This window comes from Lynx rufus, unplaced genomic scaffold (genome assembly GCF_022079265.1).
Source record: "Lynx rufus isolate CCGP_SWC_20201006 ecotype Redwood Valley unplaced genomic scaffold, mLynRuf1.p SCAF_2, whole genome shotgun sequence".
Lineage (NCBI taxonomy): Eukaryota > Metazoa > Chordata > Mammalia > Carnivora > Felidae > Lynx > Lynx rufus.
Window position 1 is genome coordinate 207,409,350 of NW_025814834.1, and position 15,087 is coordinate 207,424,436.

General features: G+C 59.1%; 2 protein-coding genes across 3 annotated transcripts in view; both read left to right on the plus strand.

The window, feature by feature from the left end:
* Positions 1 to 1,145: 1,145 nt before the first annotated feature.
* On the plus strand, positions 1,146 to 7,191 carry SH2D5 (SH2 domain containing 5). Of its 2 annotated transcripts, none has more exons than XM_047082556.1 (9): positions 1,146 to 1,232; positions 1,577 to 1,660; positions 2,148 to 2,222; positions 3,191 to 3,337; positions 4,602 to 4,850; positions 5,018 to 5,192; positions 5,556 to 5,664; positions 6,162 to 6,321; positions 6,988 to 7,191. In XM_047082556.1, the coding sequence occupies exons 1-9, from the start codon at positions 1,146 to 1,148 to the stop codon at positions 7,189 to 7,191; spliced, it is 1,290 nt and encodes a 429-aa protein (XP_046938512.1). The 2 variants fall into 2 exon arrangements, with proteins under 2 accessions (XP_046938512.1, XP_046938514.1); XM_047082558.1 differs by having other exon boundaries at positions 1,580 to 1,660.
* A 3,486-nt stretch (positions 7,192 to 10,677) lies between these two features.
* KIF17 (kinesin family member 17) overlaps positions 10,678 to 15,087 on the plus strand; it is a 47,993-nt gene continuing 43,583 nt past the window's right edge. Inside the window, exon 1 of the mRNA XM_047085904.1 lies at positions 10,678 to 10,908. Within this exon, the coding sequence (XP_046941860.1) occupies positions 10,678 to 10,908 (231 nt within the window). The remainder of the gene's footprint in view (positions 10,909 to 15,087) is intronic.

The window sequence follows — 15,087 nt, forward strand, 5'->3', positions numbered from 1 at the left end:
GGGAGGTTTCCTTCTCTCCACTGGTGGCTCTGGGAGAGGGGCCCCAGGAAAGACCAAAACCTGGGCTGGATTGGGGGACAGGGCCCCCTGGGGGCTTCAGGCAGCGGCTGGAGTCTGGCTGGCCGAATGGGCCAGGGCCTGTGGAGCACATCCCCGCCTCTGCAGCTCCGGCCATCCAGCTCATGGGTCACTCCCATAGATCACAGAGCTCCTGCCTTGCAACTTGCTATAGCTCCCCACTGCCCGCGGGGCACAGCCTACATTCCTGTGGTGTGACATTCAAGGCTGATGCCCACCTGGCTCTGGCCCACTCTTGTGGTAAGGTCTGCCCATCCTGTGACTCTGCAGACTGTCCTGGCAGCTGTCATACCCCTCCTCTCAGGCGGTGTCTTCCCAGTGTGCCCCACCTGCTCCTGGCACTTTGTACAGGCTGGTTACAGGACCCTGGACAGGGCAGGCCCGGCCCAGAGCACAGAGATGTCTATGTTTGACCCAGGGTGTGGCCTGCCACACCCCTACCTTTGGCTCTTTTCCCAAAGCTCACTCCTCAGTGAGGCCTTCCTGGATGCAGCCAACCCCTAACTTGCATATCATAGCCTCCTCTCTGCTTTATCGTGGTCTAGCGTATGGCATATCTTTTTTTTCCTTAACTCTTCTAAAGTTTATTAGAGCGTGGGCACATGCATGAGTGGGTGAGGGGCAGAGAGAGAGGGACAGAGAGAGAGAATCCCATGCAGGCTCCATGAGGTCAGTGCGGAGCTCGACTTGGGGCTTGAACCCACAAACTGTGAGATTATGACCTGGGCCGAAACCGAGAGTCAGACGGGCGAGCCACCGAGCCACCCAGGCACCCCTAGCAAATTCCCTCTCCTATTGATTAGTTCGCTTTCTTTCACACGAGAATGTGGGCTCCCCGAGGCAGGAGGGAGTCGGTCATTTTGTTCTGGGCTGTGTGTTCCCTGTGTCCCCAGTGCCCTGGATGCTGCCTGGCACACGGCAAGTGCTCCGGAAGGATTTGTGAGGTGCAGGAGATCCCTGGCCTCTGAGGGGAGCAGCGTGGCTCCGGTACGTGGGAACCGTCCCTTCTCCCCTGCCCTCTGCTGCCTCCTCCCCTGTGGAGCTCGAAGCTGGGCACCCTGGGGGCCATGCAGAAGGCCGGGGCAGGGGGCCGGAGAGCCTCTGACTGCGGCCCAGCCCCTCACCGGCCCAGGTGCATCACCAAGTTCGCCCAGGTGGGTGGGGCCGCCCCCACGGGGTGCGCTCTGGTGCGTGGTGACTGAGTGGCGGGTCATGGGGAGTGGGGAGGAGCCATTTCTGTGTCTTCCCTCCCTGACCCGGGCTCCAGAATGTGTGTGCACAGGTGAGGAGACGGGGCCTCAGAGGGGCAAAGCGGCTCGGGCAAAGCCACCTGCTGGGAAGCGGGAGAGCCTACTAGGCCGGAGCACAGTGCTCTGTCACTGTCCACAGCTTACCCCACAGAGCAGAGCGTGTGTTGGTAGGAGGGAGGGATTGGGAGGAGGGGATCAGGAGCCATGGAACTGCCTTGCCTCCCTCCCGCCCTCACCACACCCCCAAGCAGTATGTGGGTTCCTTCCCTGTGGACGACCTGGACCCCCAGGAGAGCGTGTGGCTGGTTCAACAACAGCTGTGGGCACTGAAGGTAGGGAGCTGGGGAGGGCACATCCCGGGCAGGGAATCACAGCCTTGGAATGTCAGGCTGGAATGGCCCCGAGACCATCTGATCCAACCCCCCAATCACAGATGGAGCAAATGAGGCCCTGGGAGGGGTGACACCAAAGCCATTCTGAGAAGCGGGCCCAGCGAGGGCCATCCCCAGGCTCCTATAGCCGTGTCCCTTATGCCCGGGGACCCCTTCCCTTGGGCAGTCGTGACCTGTGTCCCATGGGTGGAAGCCATAGATGGGACATGTGGGGGGTGGTCATAACACGGCCAGCTATGGCCCTCCTGGGGGTGGTCTGCCACGAGCCATCCACGCTTCCCCAGCTCTTGAGGCATCCACCGCTCAGTCCCTTGGCAGCTGGGGAGGGGTTGGCTGACCAGCCTGTGGTGACTGATGCTGAGGCTGGGCGGGACAGGGCAGGGCCTGGGAGGTAATACCTGCGCCCATCCAACTCTCTCCTGCCTAGGATTGTCCCAGACGCCGGGCTGTCATCCTGAAATTCAGCCTTCAGGGCCTCAAGATCTACAGCGGGGAGGGTGAGGTAGGAGCCCGTGTGGGTGCAGGTGAGGACTGGACGGGACAAGTGTCCTACTCAGAATGCACCTGGCCCTGTGCCACCCCTGGAGCCTCCCCACCACCCCAGCCTGCTCTGGGCCTTTGAACATTCTCTCTCTGAGGGCCCTGCCCTCTGGCAAGCTCTCCAGAATGTCCGGGGATTAACTCCTGGCCTGAGCGTCAGGACGGTCAGCCCCAGCTTTTTGCAGGTCCCCGGGCCTCTGTGTAAGCCTGTCCAGAGTTGGCCAGTGGGCTGTGGCCAGACTCAGACTGGAGGCCAGTTGGGAGCCCCTGCTTGGTCGCTGACCCTCCTCCCAGTGCAAGGCCAGTGTGTGTTGAACGCTCACCTCGTGCCAGACTGTGTAGCCCACAACCCCCGGGCCACTCTCCTAAGACTGTGGTGCAGATCGTGTCCCAGACGTGTGCATCACAGGGGCCCTGGGGTCAGGTCCTGTGCCATGTGCGTGAGGTCTCACTGACCCCCACCCACAACCCCATCAGAGGGAGGTACTGTCTCCCCTTAACAATTGTCACAAGGGCTGAGAGGGCTGTGCTTACCTGCCCACGGCACACAGAGTGGGGCAGAGCCAGGATTCAAACCTTGGTCACCTGACTCCAGAGACCAGGGGTGCGACCCCAGGGCCTGCTGCCACTGCCTTTCTCCGTGACCCTGCAGACCGTGAATACTTCGGCCCTCAGTTCCACAGCATGGGGGTGACGATCCCAACCAGCAGGTTGGCAGTGGGGAGTAAGGGGCCAAGCCCAGTGGCCATGTGAAGGACGAGGGTTCCCCTTTGAAGCGGGGTTTGGGCAGGCCTGGGAGGAGAGAAGAGCTCCTCCCCCGGGAGCTGGTGGACCCGAAGCTGGAGAGCAGGCCCGGGAGGCCAGCCGGCAGGTGTGTGGGGCCCACGGGCGGTGGGACTGATGGAGGCTGTCCCGCCCCCTCCTTCGCAGGTGCTCCTGATGGCTCATGCTCTGAGGCGCGTGCTCTACTCTACCTGGTGCCCAGCTGACTGCCAGTTTGCCTTCGTGGCCCGAAACCCCCAGAGCCCAGCCAGCAAGCTCTTTTGCCACCTCTTTGTAGGCAACCAGCCCGGAGAGGTATCCGGGGCCTGGGGCAGGGGAACCATCACTGAGGGTGGGGTTGGGGGGTGTGCTGTGCGTCAGGGCCTCCAGGGGACCGAGGCCTCGGAGGGCTTAGTCAAGCTGGCCCGAGCCCCCTCCAGGCAGGCACTCCTTGTCACACCTGCTCCTTCTGTGGCTCTGCCCCACCGGGGACGCCACAAAAGCAAGTTAGCGGCCTCAGCATTCCCGGGGCCTGGAAGTGGGTGTCAGGACATGTGCTTAGAAATTGGATGGTCACACTGCCAGGCCTTTGCTCATGCTGTTCTCTCTGCCTGGAATTCCCTTCCCCTTCTGGTAAATTCCAACTTGCCCTTCGAGGCCAGTCCCTGTATCTGTGAAGCCCACCTGGAGTCCTCTAGACCACTCTTCCCTTCTGAGGTCTTGTGACATGAGCCACGCTGTAGCATTGGTCTGTCCCTGATGACAGACAAGGGAATTCTGTGAGAGCAGAAACTGGGTCCAGGTCAGGAACCGCTCTAGTGCTTGGCCCCTCGGAGCTAGAGGGTGAGCGGACAGATCCTGGAAGTCAAAGCTAGTGTGACGGCCGTGAACCACAGAGCCTTGACAGCCAAGTGTTTGGCAAGCGGAGGTTGGCTTGGCTCCATCCAGCAATGATTTGCCGTCACCCCTGTGTCTCCAGCTCTGTGCTGGCTGCTGGAATGACAGGTGGCTGAGACACTGCCCTTGATCTTCCGGAGCTCACGGTTCCAATATGTTGGAGCTAGATAATGTGTGTGGTGGGTAGAATGTACTGGCCCCAGAGCAGTGGGCCCATGCTGGGGGCTTTCTGTGCTCCATTTCACTAAAGGAGCACAGGGAAGTGGAGATAAGGAAACTGAGGCACGGAAGTGCCATGCTCTGCCTAGAGTCACAGAGCAGCCCCTACATGACAGAGCCAGGATTGGATCCCAGGTTGTGTGACTGGAGGGCCTGGGCTCTTAGCCACTGCTCTGAGAGGGTACTGACACAGGGTGTACCTAGGGGATAGGAGTGCATTTAGCCTGTGTATTCCCAGCTCCGGGCATGATGTCTGGAACAAAACAGATGCCCAGTATTTGTTAAATGAATAAAGGAGGGTGGTAGGGGGGACTGCATGGTGGTGAAGTTTTGGGGGATAAGTAGGAGTTTTCCCAGGAAGAATGCGGAAGAGGATCCTGAGTCAAGGGGCTACCTGCACTGATGCCTAAGGGGTTCCCCAGGAAACCTGCCCCAACTGAGTCAACCCCTTCCCCCTCCCTAGGTCCAGATCCTGCACCTGCTGCTCTGCCGTTCCTTCCAGCTTGCTTACCTCTTGCAGCACCCTGAGGAGCGGGCACAGCTTGAGCCCTGCCTGGCGTCTGCAGGAGACGTGCCCCTGAAGCCACTGTCCAGCCCGGGGGGCCCCCCTGGCCTTGTACGGGAACCCTTCAGCCGGGATCAGCTTTCACAGAACGTTCATGCATTGGTCTCCTTCCGGCGGCTTCCTGCAGAGGGGCCTGTGGGCAGTGGGGTATGCAGCACCCCAGCCAGGGAGCGGGCAGTGGACAGGGGACCTGGGCGAGGGTTAGGGGGTCATAGGAGGGGAGTGCTGGACTTGAGTGGGAGGGGGCTTTGCCTGACCTGACGTGGCTGGGCCTGAGTCTGCCTGCCCGTTGTGGGCCCCTCTTGGTGCCCTAGAAGGAGCTGCCAGAGTCAGAAGGCCGTGGGGGCACCCGCCATGCCCGCCTGGGGAATCCCTACTGCTCACCCACACTGGTGCGCAAGAAGGCCATTCGCAGCAAGGTGATCCGCTCCGGGGCTTACCGAGGCTGTACCTACGAGACTCAGCTGCAGCTGTCAGCTCGGGAGGCCTGTGAGTTGCAAAGAGCTCGCCTGCCCCAAGGTAGCAGGGGCACAGGCCTGAGTGCGCCCTTGTGAATCAGAGAGGCTGGGCCTGAGTGGCCCTTTCTGCAAGGCTGGGCCTGTGTGTGGTTATGTGCGTGTCCACGTGAGTTTGCATGTCGGTCTGCATGCTTGGGGGGGCTTGCATAGGTGATGGTACAGCTGTGGGTGTGCTTCAGCTGGTGAGTGGGTGTGAGTGGGGTGTGCCTTGTGCGGATGTGTCTTTGCTGGGGGAGTCTTGGTGGGAGACCAGCGTGGGGGTGTGGGGTCTGTTGTGGTGGGGTGAGTGGGCTGGGCTCGGGCCTCTTCCTCTGACCCCGGCTGGTCTCCATAGTCCCTGCTGCGTGGGAAGCGTGGCCCCGGGGGCCTGGTGGTCCCTCGTGCCTGGTGGAGAGTGAGGGCAGTCTGACGGAGAACATCTGGGCCTTTGCTGGCATCTCCAGGTAGGAGGGGCCTGGCCTGGCCGGATGCCCAGCCCTGGGGTGGGCAGAGGAATGGATTGTGGGCTCCCTCAGGGCCCTGACATGTGCACATTTCTGTACAAGGGCAGAGCCATCCTGACCTTGGTGGCCTCAGGCCAAGGACTTCACCCTACTGGGCCTCAAGTGTGTCAAATGTAAAAGGGGAATAATAAGAGGACCTTCATCACAGGTCTGTGGAGAGGATCAAATGGGATAACTCAGGTCAAGCTGTCAGCACCTGGCCTGTCACAGGGCAGCGGCTTCCTAACCATCAGCTCTTCAAAACTCTCCCGGTTGGGCCTTGAAGCGGTCAGCAGCTAGGGACCCCTCAGAAGCCTCTTAGGATGGGAGTCTAAAAGCTTCCTTCTGTGGAGGGCCCACTACTCTGGGTCAAGCATGGTTTCCAGTTACGCCATTGCCCCGGGGAGCGACCTGAGGCCAGGGCTCCCGTCTTCAGCCTCTCCCTCCTGCCCTCCCAGGCCCAGTGCCCTGGCCCTGCTGCGGAGAGACGTGCTTGGGGCCTTCCTGCTGTGGCCCGAGCCGGGCGCCAGTGGCCAGTGGTGCCTGTCAGTGCGGACACAGTGCGGCGTGGTGCCCCACCAGGTCTTCCGGAACCACCTGGGCCGCTACTGCGTGGAGGTGAGTGTGGGGCAGCCTGCTCGGCCCCGCCCCAGCCCTCAGGCCCCACCCTTTCTAGCCGTGAAGCCCCCTCGCCTCATCACGGTGCCCCATTGGCTCTCTCTGGCCACACCCCTTTTTTTAACTCTCCATCTTGACTGCTGGCCCCGCCCTCAGGCCCCGCTTGGCCCCACCTCTCTCTACCGCCCCGCCCTCAGGCCCCTCTCTCCAGAGTGGCCTTTTGGAAGAGACCTCCAGTGTAGAGGCTTGGGCCCGGTCATGTCTCCCATTCCTATAGGGATGCTGGCTTTTAAAAGTGGCTTTCCCACACAACCTAGCCCATTTTTTTTTTTTTTTTTAGCAGAGCTGGAAACTGATTCAGAGAGGGCAAGGGCTGGTCTAAGCTCACCCAGCCCCTGGGCTTCTAGGTCTGGAGTCTTGACCTGACCACAGGTTTCCAGGGACTGGGTGTATGCCCTTATCACCAGCTGGATGGCTCAGTCCTGTCCAGGCTGGCAAGAAAGAGAGGAGACGGTGTCTGGCTCTGCCGTGAGAGGGACAGTGACCTCTCTGGGCTTGAATTTCCTCCCTTCTGGAGTGGGGCAGGATCCCCTGTGAAGGGGTGGTTGGTGTCCAGAGCGGAGCCATGGGGAGACGGAGCTGGAGCTTCGGCCTTTTCCTCCTTAGCACCTGCCTGCTGAGTTCGCCAGCCTGGAGGCCCTGGTGGAGCACCATGCCGGGACAGGGCGAAGCTTCTTCTGCTCCCTCAACATGGGCCGCCTGAACCCTGGCTATGAGGAGCAGGACCGGGGGTCCGAGGGCAGACCCCCCCGGACACTGCGGCCCCTTGGCCATGCCAAGTCCGAGGCGGAGCTGCAGGGCCTGGGCTAAGAGGCTGGGCCCCATGCTCACTGGCCCCGCCTCACCCTGGCTCCTGGGCCTCAGCGGGCCGCCCTGCCCTCTGCCACCCCGCTGGTCACCAGTTCCATCCAGTCACTCTGCCCCTTGGACCAGTCTTCCGTCACTTCACTGCATGTGGTGGGGGTGGGGAGCCCTGGCACTGGGGATTGCCCATGGCTTCTCGTAGGACGTGACCGCTGAGACTGCAGGAGGGGCGGGTGGAGCTCCAGGCTTCTGTTAACTTGCTAGGTGACTTTGGATGCTTGTCTCTAGGCTTCACCTTACTCCTCGGAGGGGAGCCTTCTGAGGTGGGCAGGAAGGTGTGCTCACCAGGGACATGGCCTCCTAAGGCAGCCAGGCCTTGTGGCCCTGACTGGGAGTCTCCCAAGGGCACCTGACTGAGGTTGCCAGCCATGTAAGGGAGAGGTGTCTGGGGAGGCAGGAGCGAGTCCTCACTGTGGGCAAAGACCTGGGGGCAAGCCACCCTGTCCATGAGAGAAACAGGACTTGAGGAGCTAGTGGGCATGGCGTCTGGGCTGAGCTACACCCAGGCTGACAGAGAGAGCATGCCTGTTTCTCACATCATTTGAGATTAAGGCAGTCTCCCCTTGAGTGTTGAGAAGTGAGGGTTAAGGGGGCATAGGATGGCAGAATGGACGAAGAGCCTTGCCCCCCAAGCCCAGGCGGACACCTGTGTGCAGAAGGGATGTGAACCAGCAGACAGGGCAAAGAATCTCTGTGTTGCTTAGAAAGGCTGGTTGGTCTCCACTCAAAACCACAGGGTTGTGATTCCTGCCTTCTGTGGAGGGATGCCCCGTCTCACCCCTCCCCAACAACCCCAAGAACCACCAAGACGCGCGCGCACACACACACACACACACACACACACACACACCGCACACGCTGGCTCGTTTCCTTTGTCCATTTGACTGGCAGGGGCCAGCAGTGAGCCGCAGGAGTACTGGGGTGACCGGGGCTCTATTCAACTTATTCTGGGCCATTCTGGGTCTAGCGGCTGCCTGGGAAGCCACCTGGTTTTGGTCCACTTCCCATAACGTGGCGCTGGCTGGCTCTGGTTGTCAGGGGCTACCTCACCAGCCCAAGCCCCCTGGGGCTGGGTCACAGTACAGCCATCCAAAGGTAGAACTGATGTGGACCCTGCTGGGGGGGGGGGGGTTGGCCTCAGCAGGGAGTGGGAGTACAGAGAAATGATTCTGCTCTAAGGCAATAGCCCTGAAGTGACTGACAGATCCAGGCGCCCCCCCCACCCCCCTTTAGAAGCAAGCTTGACGGACAGACATGAATACCAAATTATTTAGGGAGCAAGTTACTTCGTATGAACTTCTCTATTCCTGAGGCAGAGGCTTAGTCACGAATGTGGGGGCTGCCCTCCCCCATCTGGGAGTGGGATGTGACTGTTCAGTGCCTTGAAAATGACAGATTTCTGACTCCTGGAAGGGAGAGGGTGGCCCTGACGGAAGAGAAAAAAGGGAGGACCCTCGGAAAGTCGGGCCTGGTGTTCCCAGCTTACAATCTCCTGCCCAGGAAGTGGTCTTGGCAAAAGGGATAAAAGGGATGGGAGGAAGCTGTCCTTTGGGGGTTCTTTTCACTGGCACCACAGCACTGATTTTATACCGAATGTGAGTGGGACTCATTATACAGCCATTTCCACCAGGGACCGCCACCAGAACCCACGGTCCCCTGGTCTCTAGTGGGAGGCGTGGTCTCACATTTCACCGGCAAGAAAAGGGGTTTGCTGATAGGGTGTTCAGGCTTGCAGCACCAGAGGCACATGTTTAAGAAGACCTGGTGACTGGCCCAGGCTTAGGACCAAGCTTAGCTCTACAAGAGATGGGTTTTGTTGCACAAATCATCCATGTGGACAAGGTATCAGGAATGTTCTCAAAGCACTTTAACATTCCTTTGCACAGCATTCATCACGTGGTATAAACAGCAAGTTTCTTGACCCATGTGCGCAGACGCTTCAGTGTCTTAAATCATAAGTCAGCTTTCTCTTTGTTCCAACCAGCACCACCTGGGTAGCCAGCTCTCCTTACTGTGTGGACTTGAAACAAATAAAATGCATTTCTTCGGATTGTCTAGTACAGACTTTTCCTTTGAAAGGCAAGGTCTTTGTCCAGTTTGCCTGTCTTGGTTTGCCAACCATACCTTCAGCTGGTGCTGAATGGTGAACCAGACAGAGATCTTGCCCTTCCCAGCAGGGGTGGGGTGGGGCGGGGGGAGTCGCTCAGGGTGTCCTGAAGGGATAGGGTAGGTAGCTTTATTCAAACCATGTCTCCGGTTAAAACCTTCAGTGGGTATATCCCACAGAAAAATGACAGCCCGTTATTCTGGCTGGAGGGACTTGTACAGAGCCAGCGGATATGGTCCTGGCACCCTCTCCAGCCAAAAGATTTTGCCTCTCAAAAATGGTTTTGTTTTGTGTGTTTTTAAAAATATTTTTTTATGCTTATTTTTGAGAGAGTGCGAGTGGGTTAGGGGCAGAGAGAGAGGGAGACACAGAATGCGAAGCAGGCTCCAGGCTCTGAGCTGTCAGCACAGAGTCTGACGCGGGGCTGGAATTCACCAACCCTGAGATCATGACCAGAGCCGAAGTCCAGTGCTCAACGGACTGAGACACCCAGGCGCCCCTTTTCTTGTGTGTTTTTAAGCTGGGTCTTAGAAAAAACTAGGGCAGCATTAGAAGGAAGCTTTGCTCTGTCGGAGGCCGGCACAGGCTTTGGGCGGCCCTCTCCTGAGTCAGTAGAGGGATGTGGATAGAAGGCCGCAAGGTCCTTGTCCCCTTTCTCAGTAGGTCTCTAGCCCCCGCATAAGGCCCCGCCTCCTGTATCTCTCTCGAGGCGGAGTCAAGCCTGGCCTCCTTGCCCTAGCTGGGCAACCTCGGACAAGTTGCTTAACCTCTCTGAACTGGGCCGTGGGGATCAGAGGAGAGAGCGGACTTGAAGCCCTGGTAAGAAGCGGGCAGACGCTCCAGCAAAGCGGGCCGCCCGGACCCGCCTGCAGCTAGGAGACGCTCCTGCAACGAGGCGCCGCGAACGCGGGGATGTCTCGGGAGCCCGCGGCTGTGACGCCACGGGTGTTGCCCGGCAACCGCGAACGCCGCGGCGGAGCGCGTGCCAGCGGGCGGCCGGGGCGGCTCCGGGGCTCGGGTCCTGTGGCGGCGCCTGCAGCGCGGATCCCCCACTTCCCTCTCCCCGGGCCGGGCCTCAGGGACGGACGAACCCTGGCGCGGGAGGAGGCGGCGGCCCGGCTCCGGTCCTGCGACCCCCGCACCGCGCCCCTCCTTCTCTCAGGGTGCCCCCCAGGAGTCCCGGCCCCCCGCCGCGGCCCCGCCCCTGCCGCGAGGCCACGCCCCCCGCGACCGGCGCTGGCCCCGCCCCCCGGCCCGGGCCGTCGAGCGTCCCAGCCGTGCGGCTCACGTCGCGCCGCGCCGGGGGGGCGCCCAGCCGCGGGGCCATGGCCTCGGAGTCGGTGAAGGTGGTGGTGCGCTGCCGCCCCATGAATCAGCGGGAGCGGGAGCTGAACTGCCAGCCCGTGGTGACGGTGGACTCCGCGCGCGGCCAGTGCTTCATCCAGAACCCGGGCGCTGCCGACGAGCCCCCCAAGCAGTTCACCTTCGACGGCGCCTACCACATGGACCACTTCACCGAGCAGATCTACAATGAGATCGCCTACCCGCTGGTGGAGGTGAGGGCGCCCGGGAGGCCGCCTCCGAGGACCGGCCAGGCAGGGCTGGGGGCCGCCCCAGGGGTCCTGAGCGGATGGCACTGTACCCAGAGCTGGGCGGGAACTAGCTTCCGGAGGAGCGTGGGTGGGCACCAACAGGTTGGGCTGAAGTCTTTTGTCTAGGCAGGACACGGCTGGGACCCACCTCCGGCCCCCACGCCCGGGTCTCCACCGTCTGCACCGCCAAAGCTCGTCCTCACCTCCACCCCTTCCAGTCCCCTGCCCACAAGAGCTCCAGTCCCCAAGACCCTCCACCCCCCAGCCCTCCACCGTCATCTGAGAACTTGAGGCCTTCTCTCAATGCTCTAGCCGCTGCCCTCAGCCGCCGCCACCTCCTCCTGCTCCCAGGCCATGGCCTCTGCTTCCTCCCCTCAGCATTCAGAATCCCCTGTCATCCTCCCTGAGTCAAGCCTGCGGGGGGCGAGGAGACCCCTGCTTCCCTCCTGCCTTAGTCTTGGAGGAATGGAACCCCATTACCTTTGGTCTAACCTACCATTTTCTCCAGCAACAGTTTGTGACCCTTAATAGGGCTTTTGCTTTCCAGAGCACTCACACTAGGTAGCTGGCACATTTGGGACATGGGGAGACTGAGGCCCAGAGGAGGGAAACTTGCCCAGGCTCCCATGGTGGGTTTCTAGCAGAGGAGTGGCTGAAACTCTGCCTCATGCCTTCTGGCCAAGGGCTCTTCCTTTCTACCAACGCCTCCCCACCTGTTCACTGCTCAGCGGATCACTAGTTTAAGTGAGATGTCACAGATTGTCCCACGAAAAATGGAAGTTTGGGAAATGCTGTGTCCGGCCTCCCTGGTGTGAAGCTTCACAAGGCACATTATGACACCTGAGCTCTGGGGAGTCTTGCAGCAAAGGAACTGGTTCGACTTACTGAACCCAGCGTTTCCCAAATGCATTTTAGGACCCTTTTTGCTTTCACTGGCAGGCCAGTCACCATCCTCCAGAGCACCTCCTTTGGTGGCCCCATCTCTTCTGTGAAGGCTCAGGCAAAGCCCTTGGCAGGGTTGAAGAACTCCCCGGTGGTCAGGGCCTGATGGAGGTGATGCCCCGGGGGACGAGGGCAGCTCTCCCCAGGTTGCGTTCCCAAACTCTGGGATGGCCAGGCTGTCCTGCTGTCCTGTACTCCCAGGCTAGAAGGGACCTGAGGGGTTGTCTGGTCCACCCCACCTCCCCACTGGGTCTCTGAATGACCAGCCAGTGGCAAGAGGTCACTCTTCCCCAAACAGCCCCTTTCCCCTTTGCCGCTTGGCTCCTAGGAGACCATTCTGCACGGTGAGCCAGAGTCAGCTTCCCTGAAGCTTTCAGCCACCTGCCCTGGCTCCGTTCCTGAGGCCCACGACCACCTCTGCTCCCTTGTCCAAGATTGGCCCCTTAGAGATCTGAGGAGTCCAAGATTGAGTCCTTCTTGGACTTGCTCTTGGGTCCCTGCCTCATCTCGGAAGTAATCCCCTGAGGAAGCCCCCCTTGTCAGGGTCTCCAGGAAGCCCCAGCCTGGAGTGAGGGATGCTAAGGACACAGTGGCTCTATCAGATTTCTCCTGTAGCTCTCCCTACTGTCCTGAGTTCCCCCACTACTTGGGATTCTCTGCCAGGACCTGCCTCTGGACATCACGCAGAGCTTCAGGCTCAACACGACATACATTCATTTTCATTCATCCATCCATTCAGCTGGCAAATAGCATCTCCATGCCAGGCTCATCCTTGGTTTGGGGAGCACAGCCCTAAACAAGACCTGGGCTCTGCCCTCAGTGAGGCCACGGTCAGGGAAAGGAACAGCTAAGCTAATAGCTACGGTCCAAGGTGATGAGTGGGAGGAGAAGCCTGGGGGACTTTGGCAACATAGAGAACCTGGGCTTGGAGGGCATGGGAAAGGAGGGGGAAGGCTGGGAGGGCTTCCTGGAAGTGGTGAGATCTAAATTGAGACCTGAAGGATGAGAAGAGTAGGTCAGGCAAGAAGGTGGTGGAAAGGGCCTTCCAGGTGGAGCCCAGCATTTGATTCTCACAAGACTCTGGATGCATGTAGAGCTGGTGTCCTCATTCCTGGTGGGGAAACTGAGGCTGGGAGTGTCACAGAATGAGGTTTTTTTTTAAGTTTTTAAAATTTATTTTGAGAGAGAGAACGAGTACGGGGGGAGAGGCAGAGAGAGAGAGAGAGAGAGAGGGAGAGAATCCCAAGCAGGCTCCACTCTGTCAACTCGGAGCCTAACTCAGAGCTTGATCTCATGAACTGTGAGATCGTGACCTGAGCCAAGATCAAGAGTCAGATGCTTAACCTACTGGGCCACCCAGGCTCCCCAAGGGGCTGTTTTGATACCCACACAGTACCTGGTCCCCGTGCTGCATTTTGCTGCCTTCCATTAAATGAGCAGTGCGCACAGCAGAGGCAAAGCCCACCTCAGGGGGCTCTGAGCCGGGAGCACTGCACCATTAGGGACTGTGTGCTATGTGCCCCGCGGGGCTCTGACCCAGGTCCCGAGCTCTCCCAGGGCTTCTGTTTCCTCCACGGGGCCTCCTGCCCAGGCCCTGGCCTTTGGGTCCTATCGCACAGCCTTCCTGTTCTCTTCTTTCCTGCTTCTCCTGCACTTAAATCTAGTCCCTATTCCTGATCTTCTCTGTCACTGGGTGACCTCTTTGGCTCTCCTGGGTGCTGTCCACCCCAGACCCACCCCTTCTGCCCATTCACATTCTCGCCGGAGCTACTCCCCTCCACGTGTGTCTGGCCCGCTGCCTGGTCTGTGGGCTCTTTCCCAGCCGGTGGCTTTGCCATCTGCCCCTTCTTCCCACTTAACACCCATGGCCTTTGAGTCACCTCTAATGAGCCGCCCCCAACCCACCCACAGGCCAGGTACCACGGCTTCTACCACGCCCAGACGTCAATACAGTAAAAGCCATAGCATTCGGTCCCTCGATGGGACATGCAGCAGTGTTTTGGGGAAGGGGTGGAAGGGGAACATGAGGCAACTTAGGACAGATGTTTTTTTTATTTCAATTGCAACAGTTCTGTGTTTAATGTGACGTAGGAAAAATGCTTAGCGCATCCAGCCTGTAATGCAGTTTCATAGGGATTCTTGTTGAGCATGTGAGCAAGTGAGAAGGAGTCAGTTAGCAGTTGGTTTCCTGAGAGTCAACTTGTAAGTAGCAGAACAGGGTGACGTGCAGAAGCCTGGGTGGAAGGACAGAGCGGCTGACATGCAGGACCCATTCTCAGTGCAAGCCCATCCCTTGTGGATCTGGAGGTAACCCTAGATGGGTGAAACCTTTTTGAAATCTTATGTTTTGCCTTAAAAATGTATGTAAAATTGTTTTCTTTTAATTCTTTTATTGTTTATTTTTGAGAGAGACAGAGCGCAAGCCAGGGAGGGGCAGAGAGAGAGGGAGACACGGAATCTGAAGCAGCCTCCAGGCTCTGAGCTGTCAGCACAGGGCCGACACGGGGCTCAAACCCACGAACCGCGAACCGTGAGATCATGACCTGAGCTGAAGTCGGACACTTAACTGACTGAGCCACCCAGGCGCCCCTGAAATTGTTTTCTACTTCGCTCCAGAACAGTGCTGTTCTGTAGACCTCCTGCAGTGGTGGAAATATTCTGTTTCCAGGCTGTCCAAGTAGGTACCACTGGCTGTATGTGGCAAGTAAGCACTTGAAATGAGGCTACTGCTACTGAGGAAACTGAATTTTACTTTTGTTTAAAGTCCAGTTAAATTTAACTAACTCAGTGGCTAGTGGCCCCCACATTGGACAGCACTCTTGAGCAATGATTTCCAAAACACACATAATATGGGCCACATACATCATTTGAGTTTTCCAGTAGCCACGTTTTTTTTTAACGTTTATTTATTTTTGAGACAGAGAGAGACAGAGCATGAACGGGGGAGGGGCAGAGAGAGAGGGAGACACAGAGTCGGAAACAGGCTCCAGGCTCTGAGCCGTCAGCCCAGAGCCTGACGCGGGGCTCGAACTCATGGACCGCGAGATCGTGACCTGGCTGAAGTCGGACGCTTAACCGACTGCGCCACCCAGGCGCCCCTAGTAGCCACATTTTAAAAAGTAAAAGAAGATGTGCCCGGTGGCTCAGTCGGTTGAGGGTCCGACTCTTGATTTCGGCTCAAGTCATGATCCCAGGGTCGCG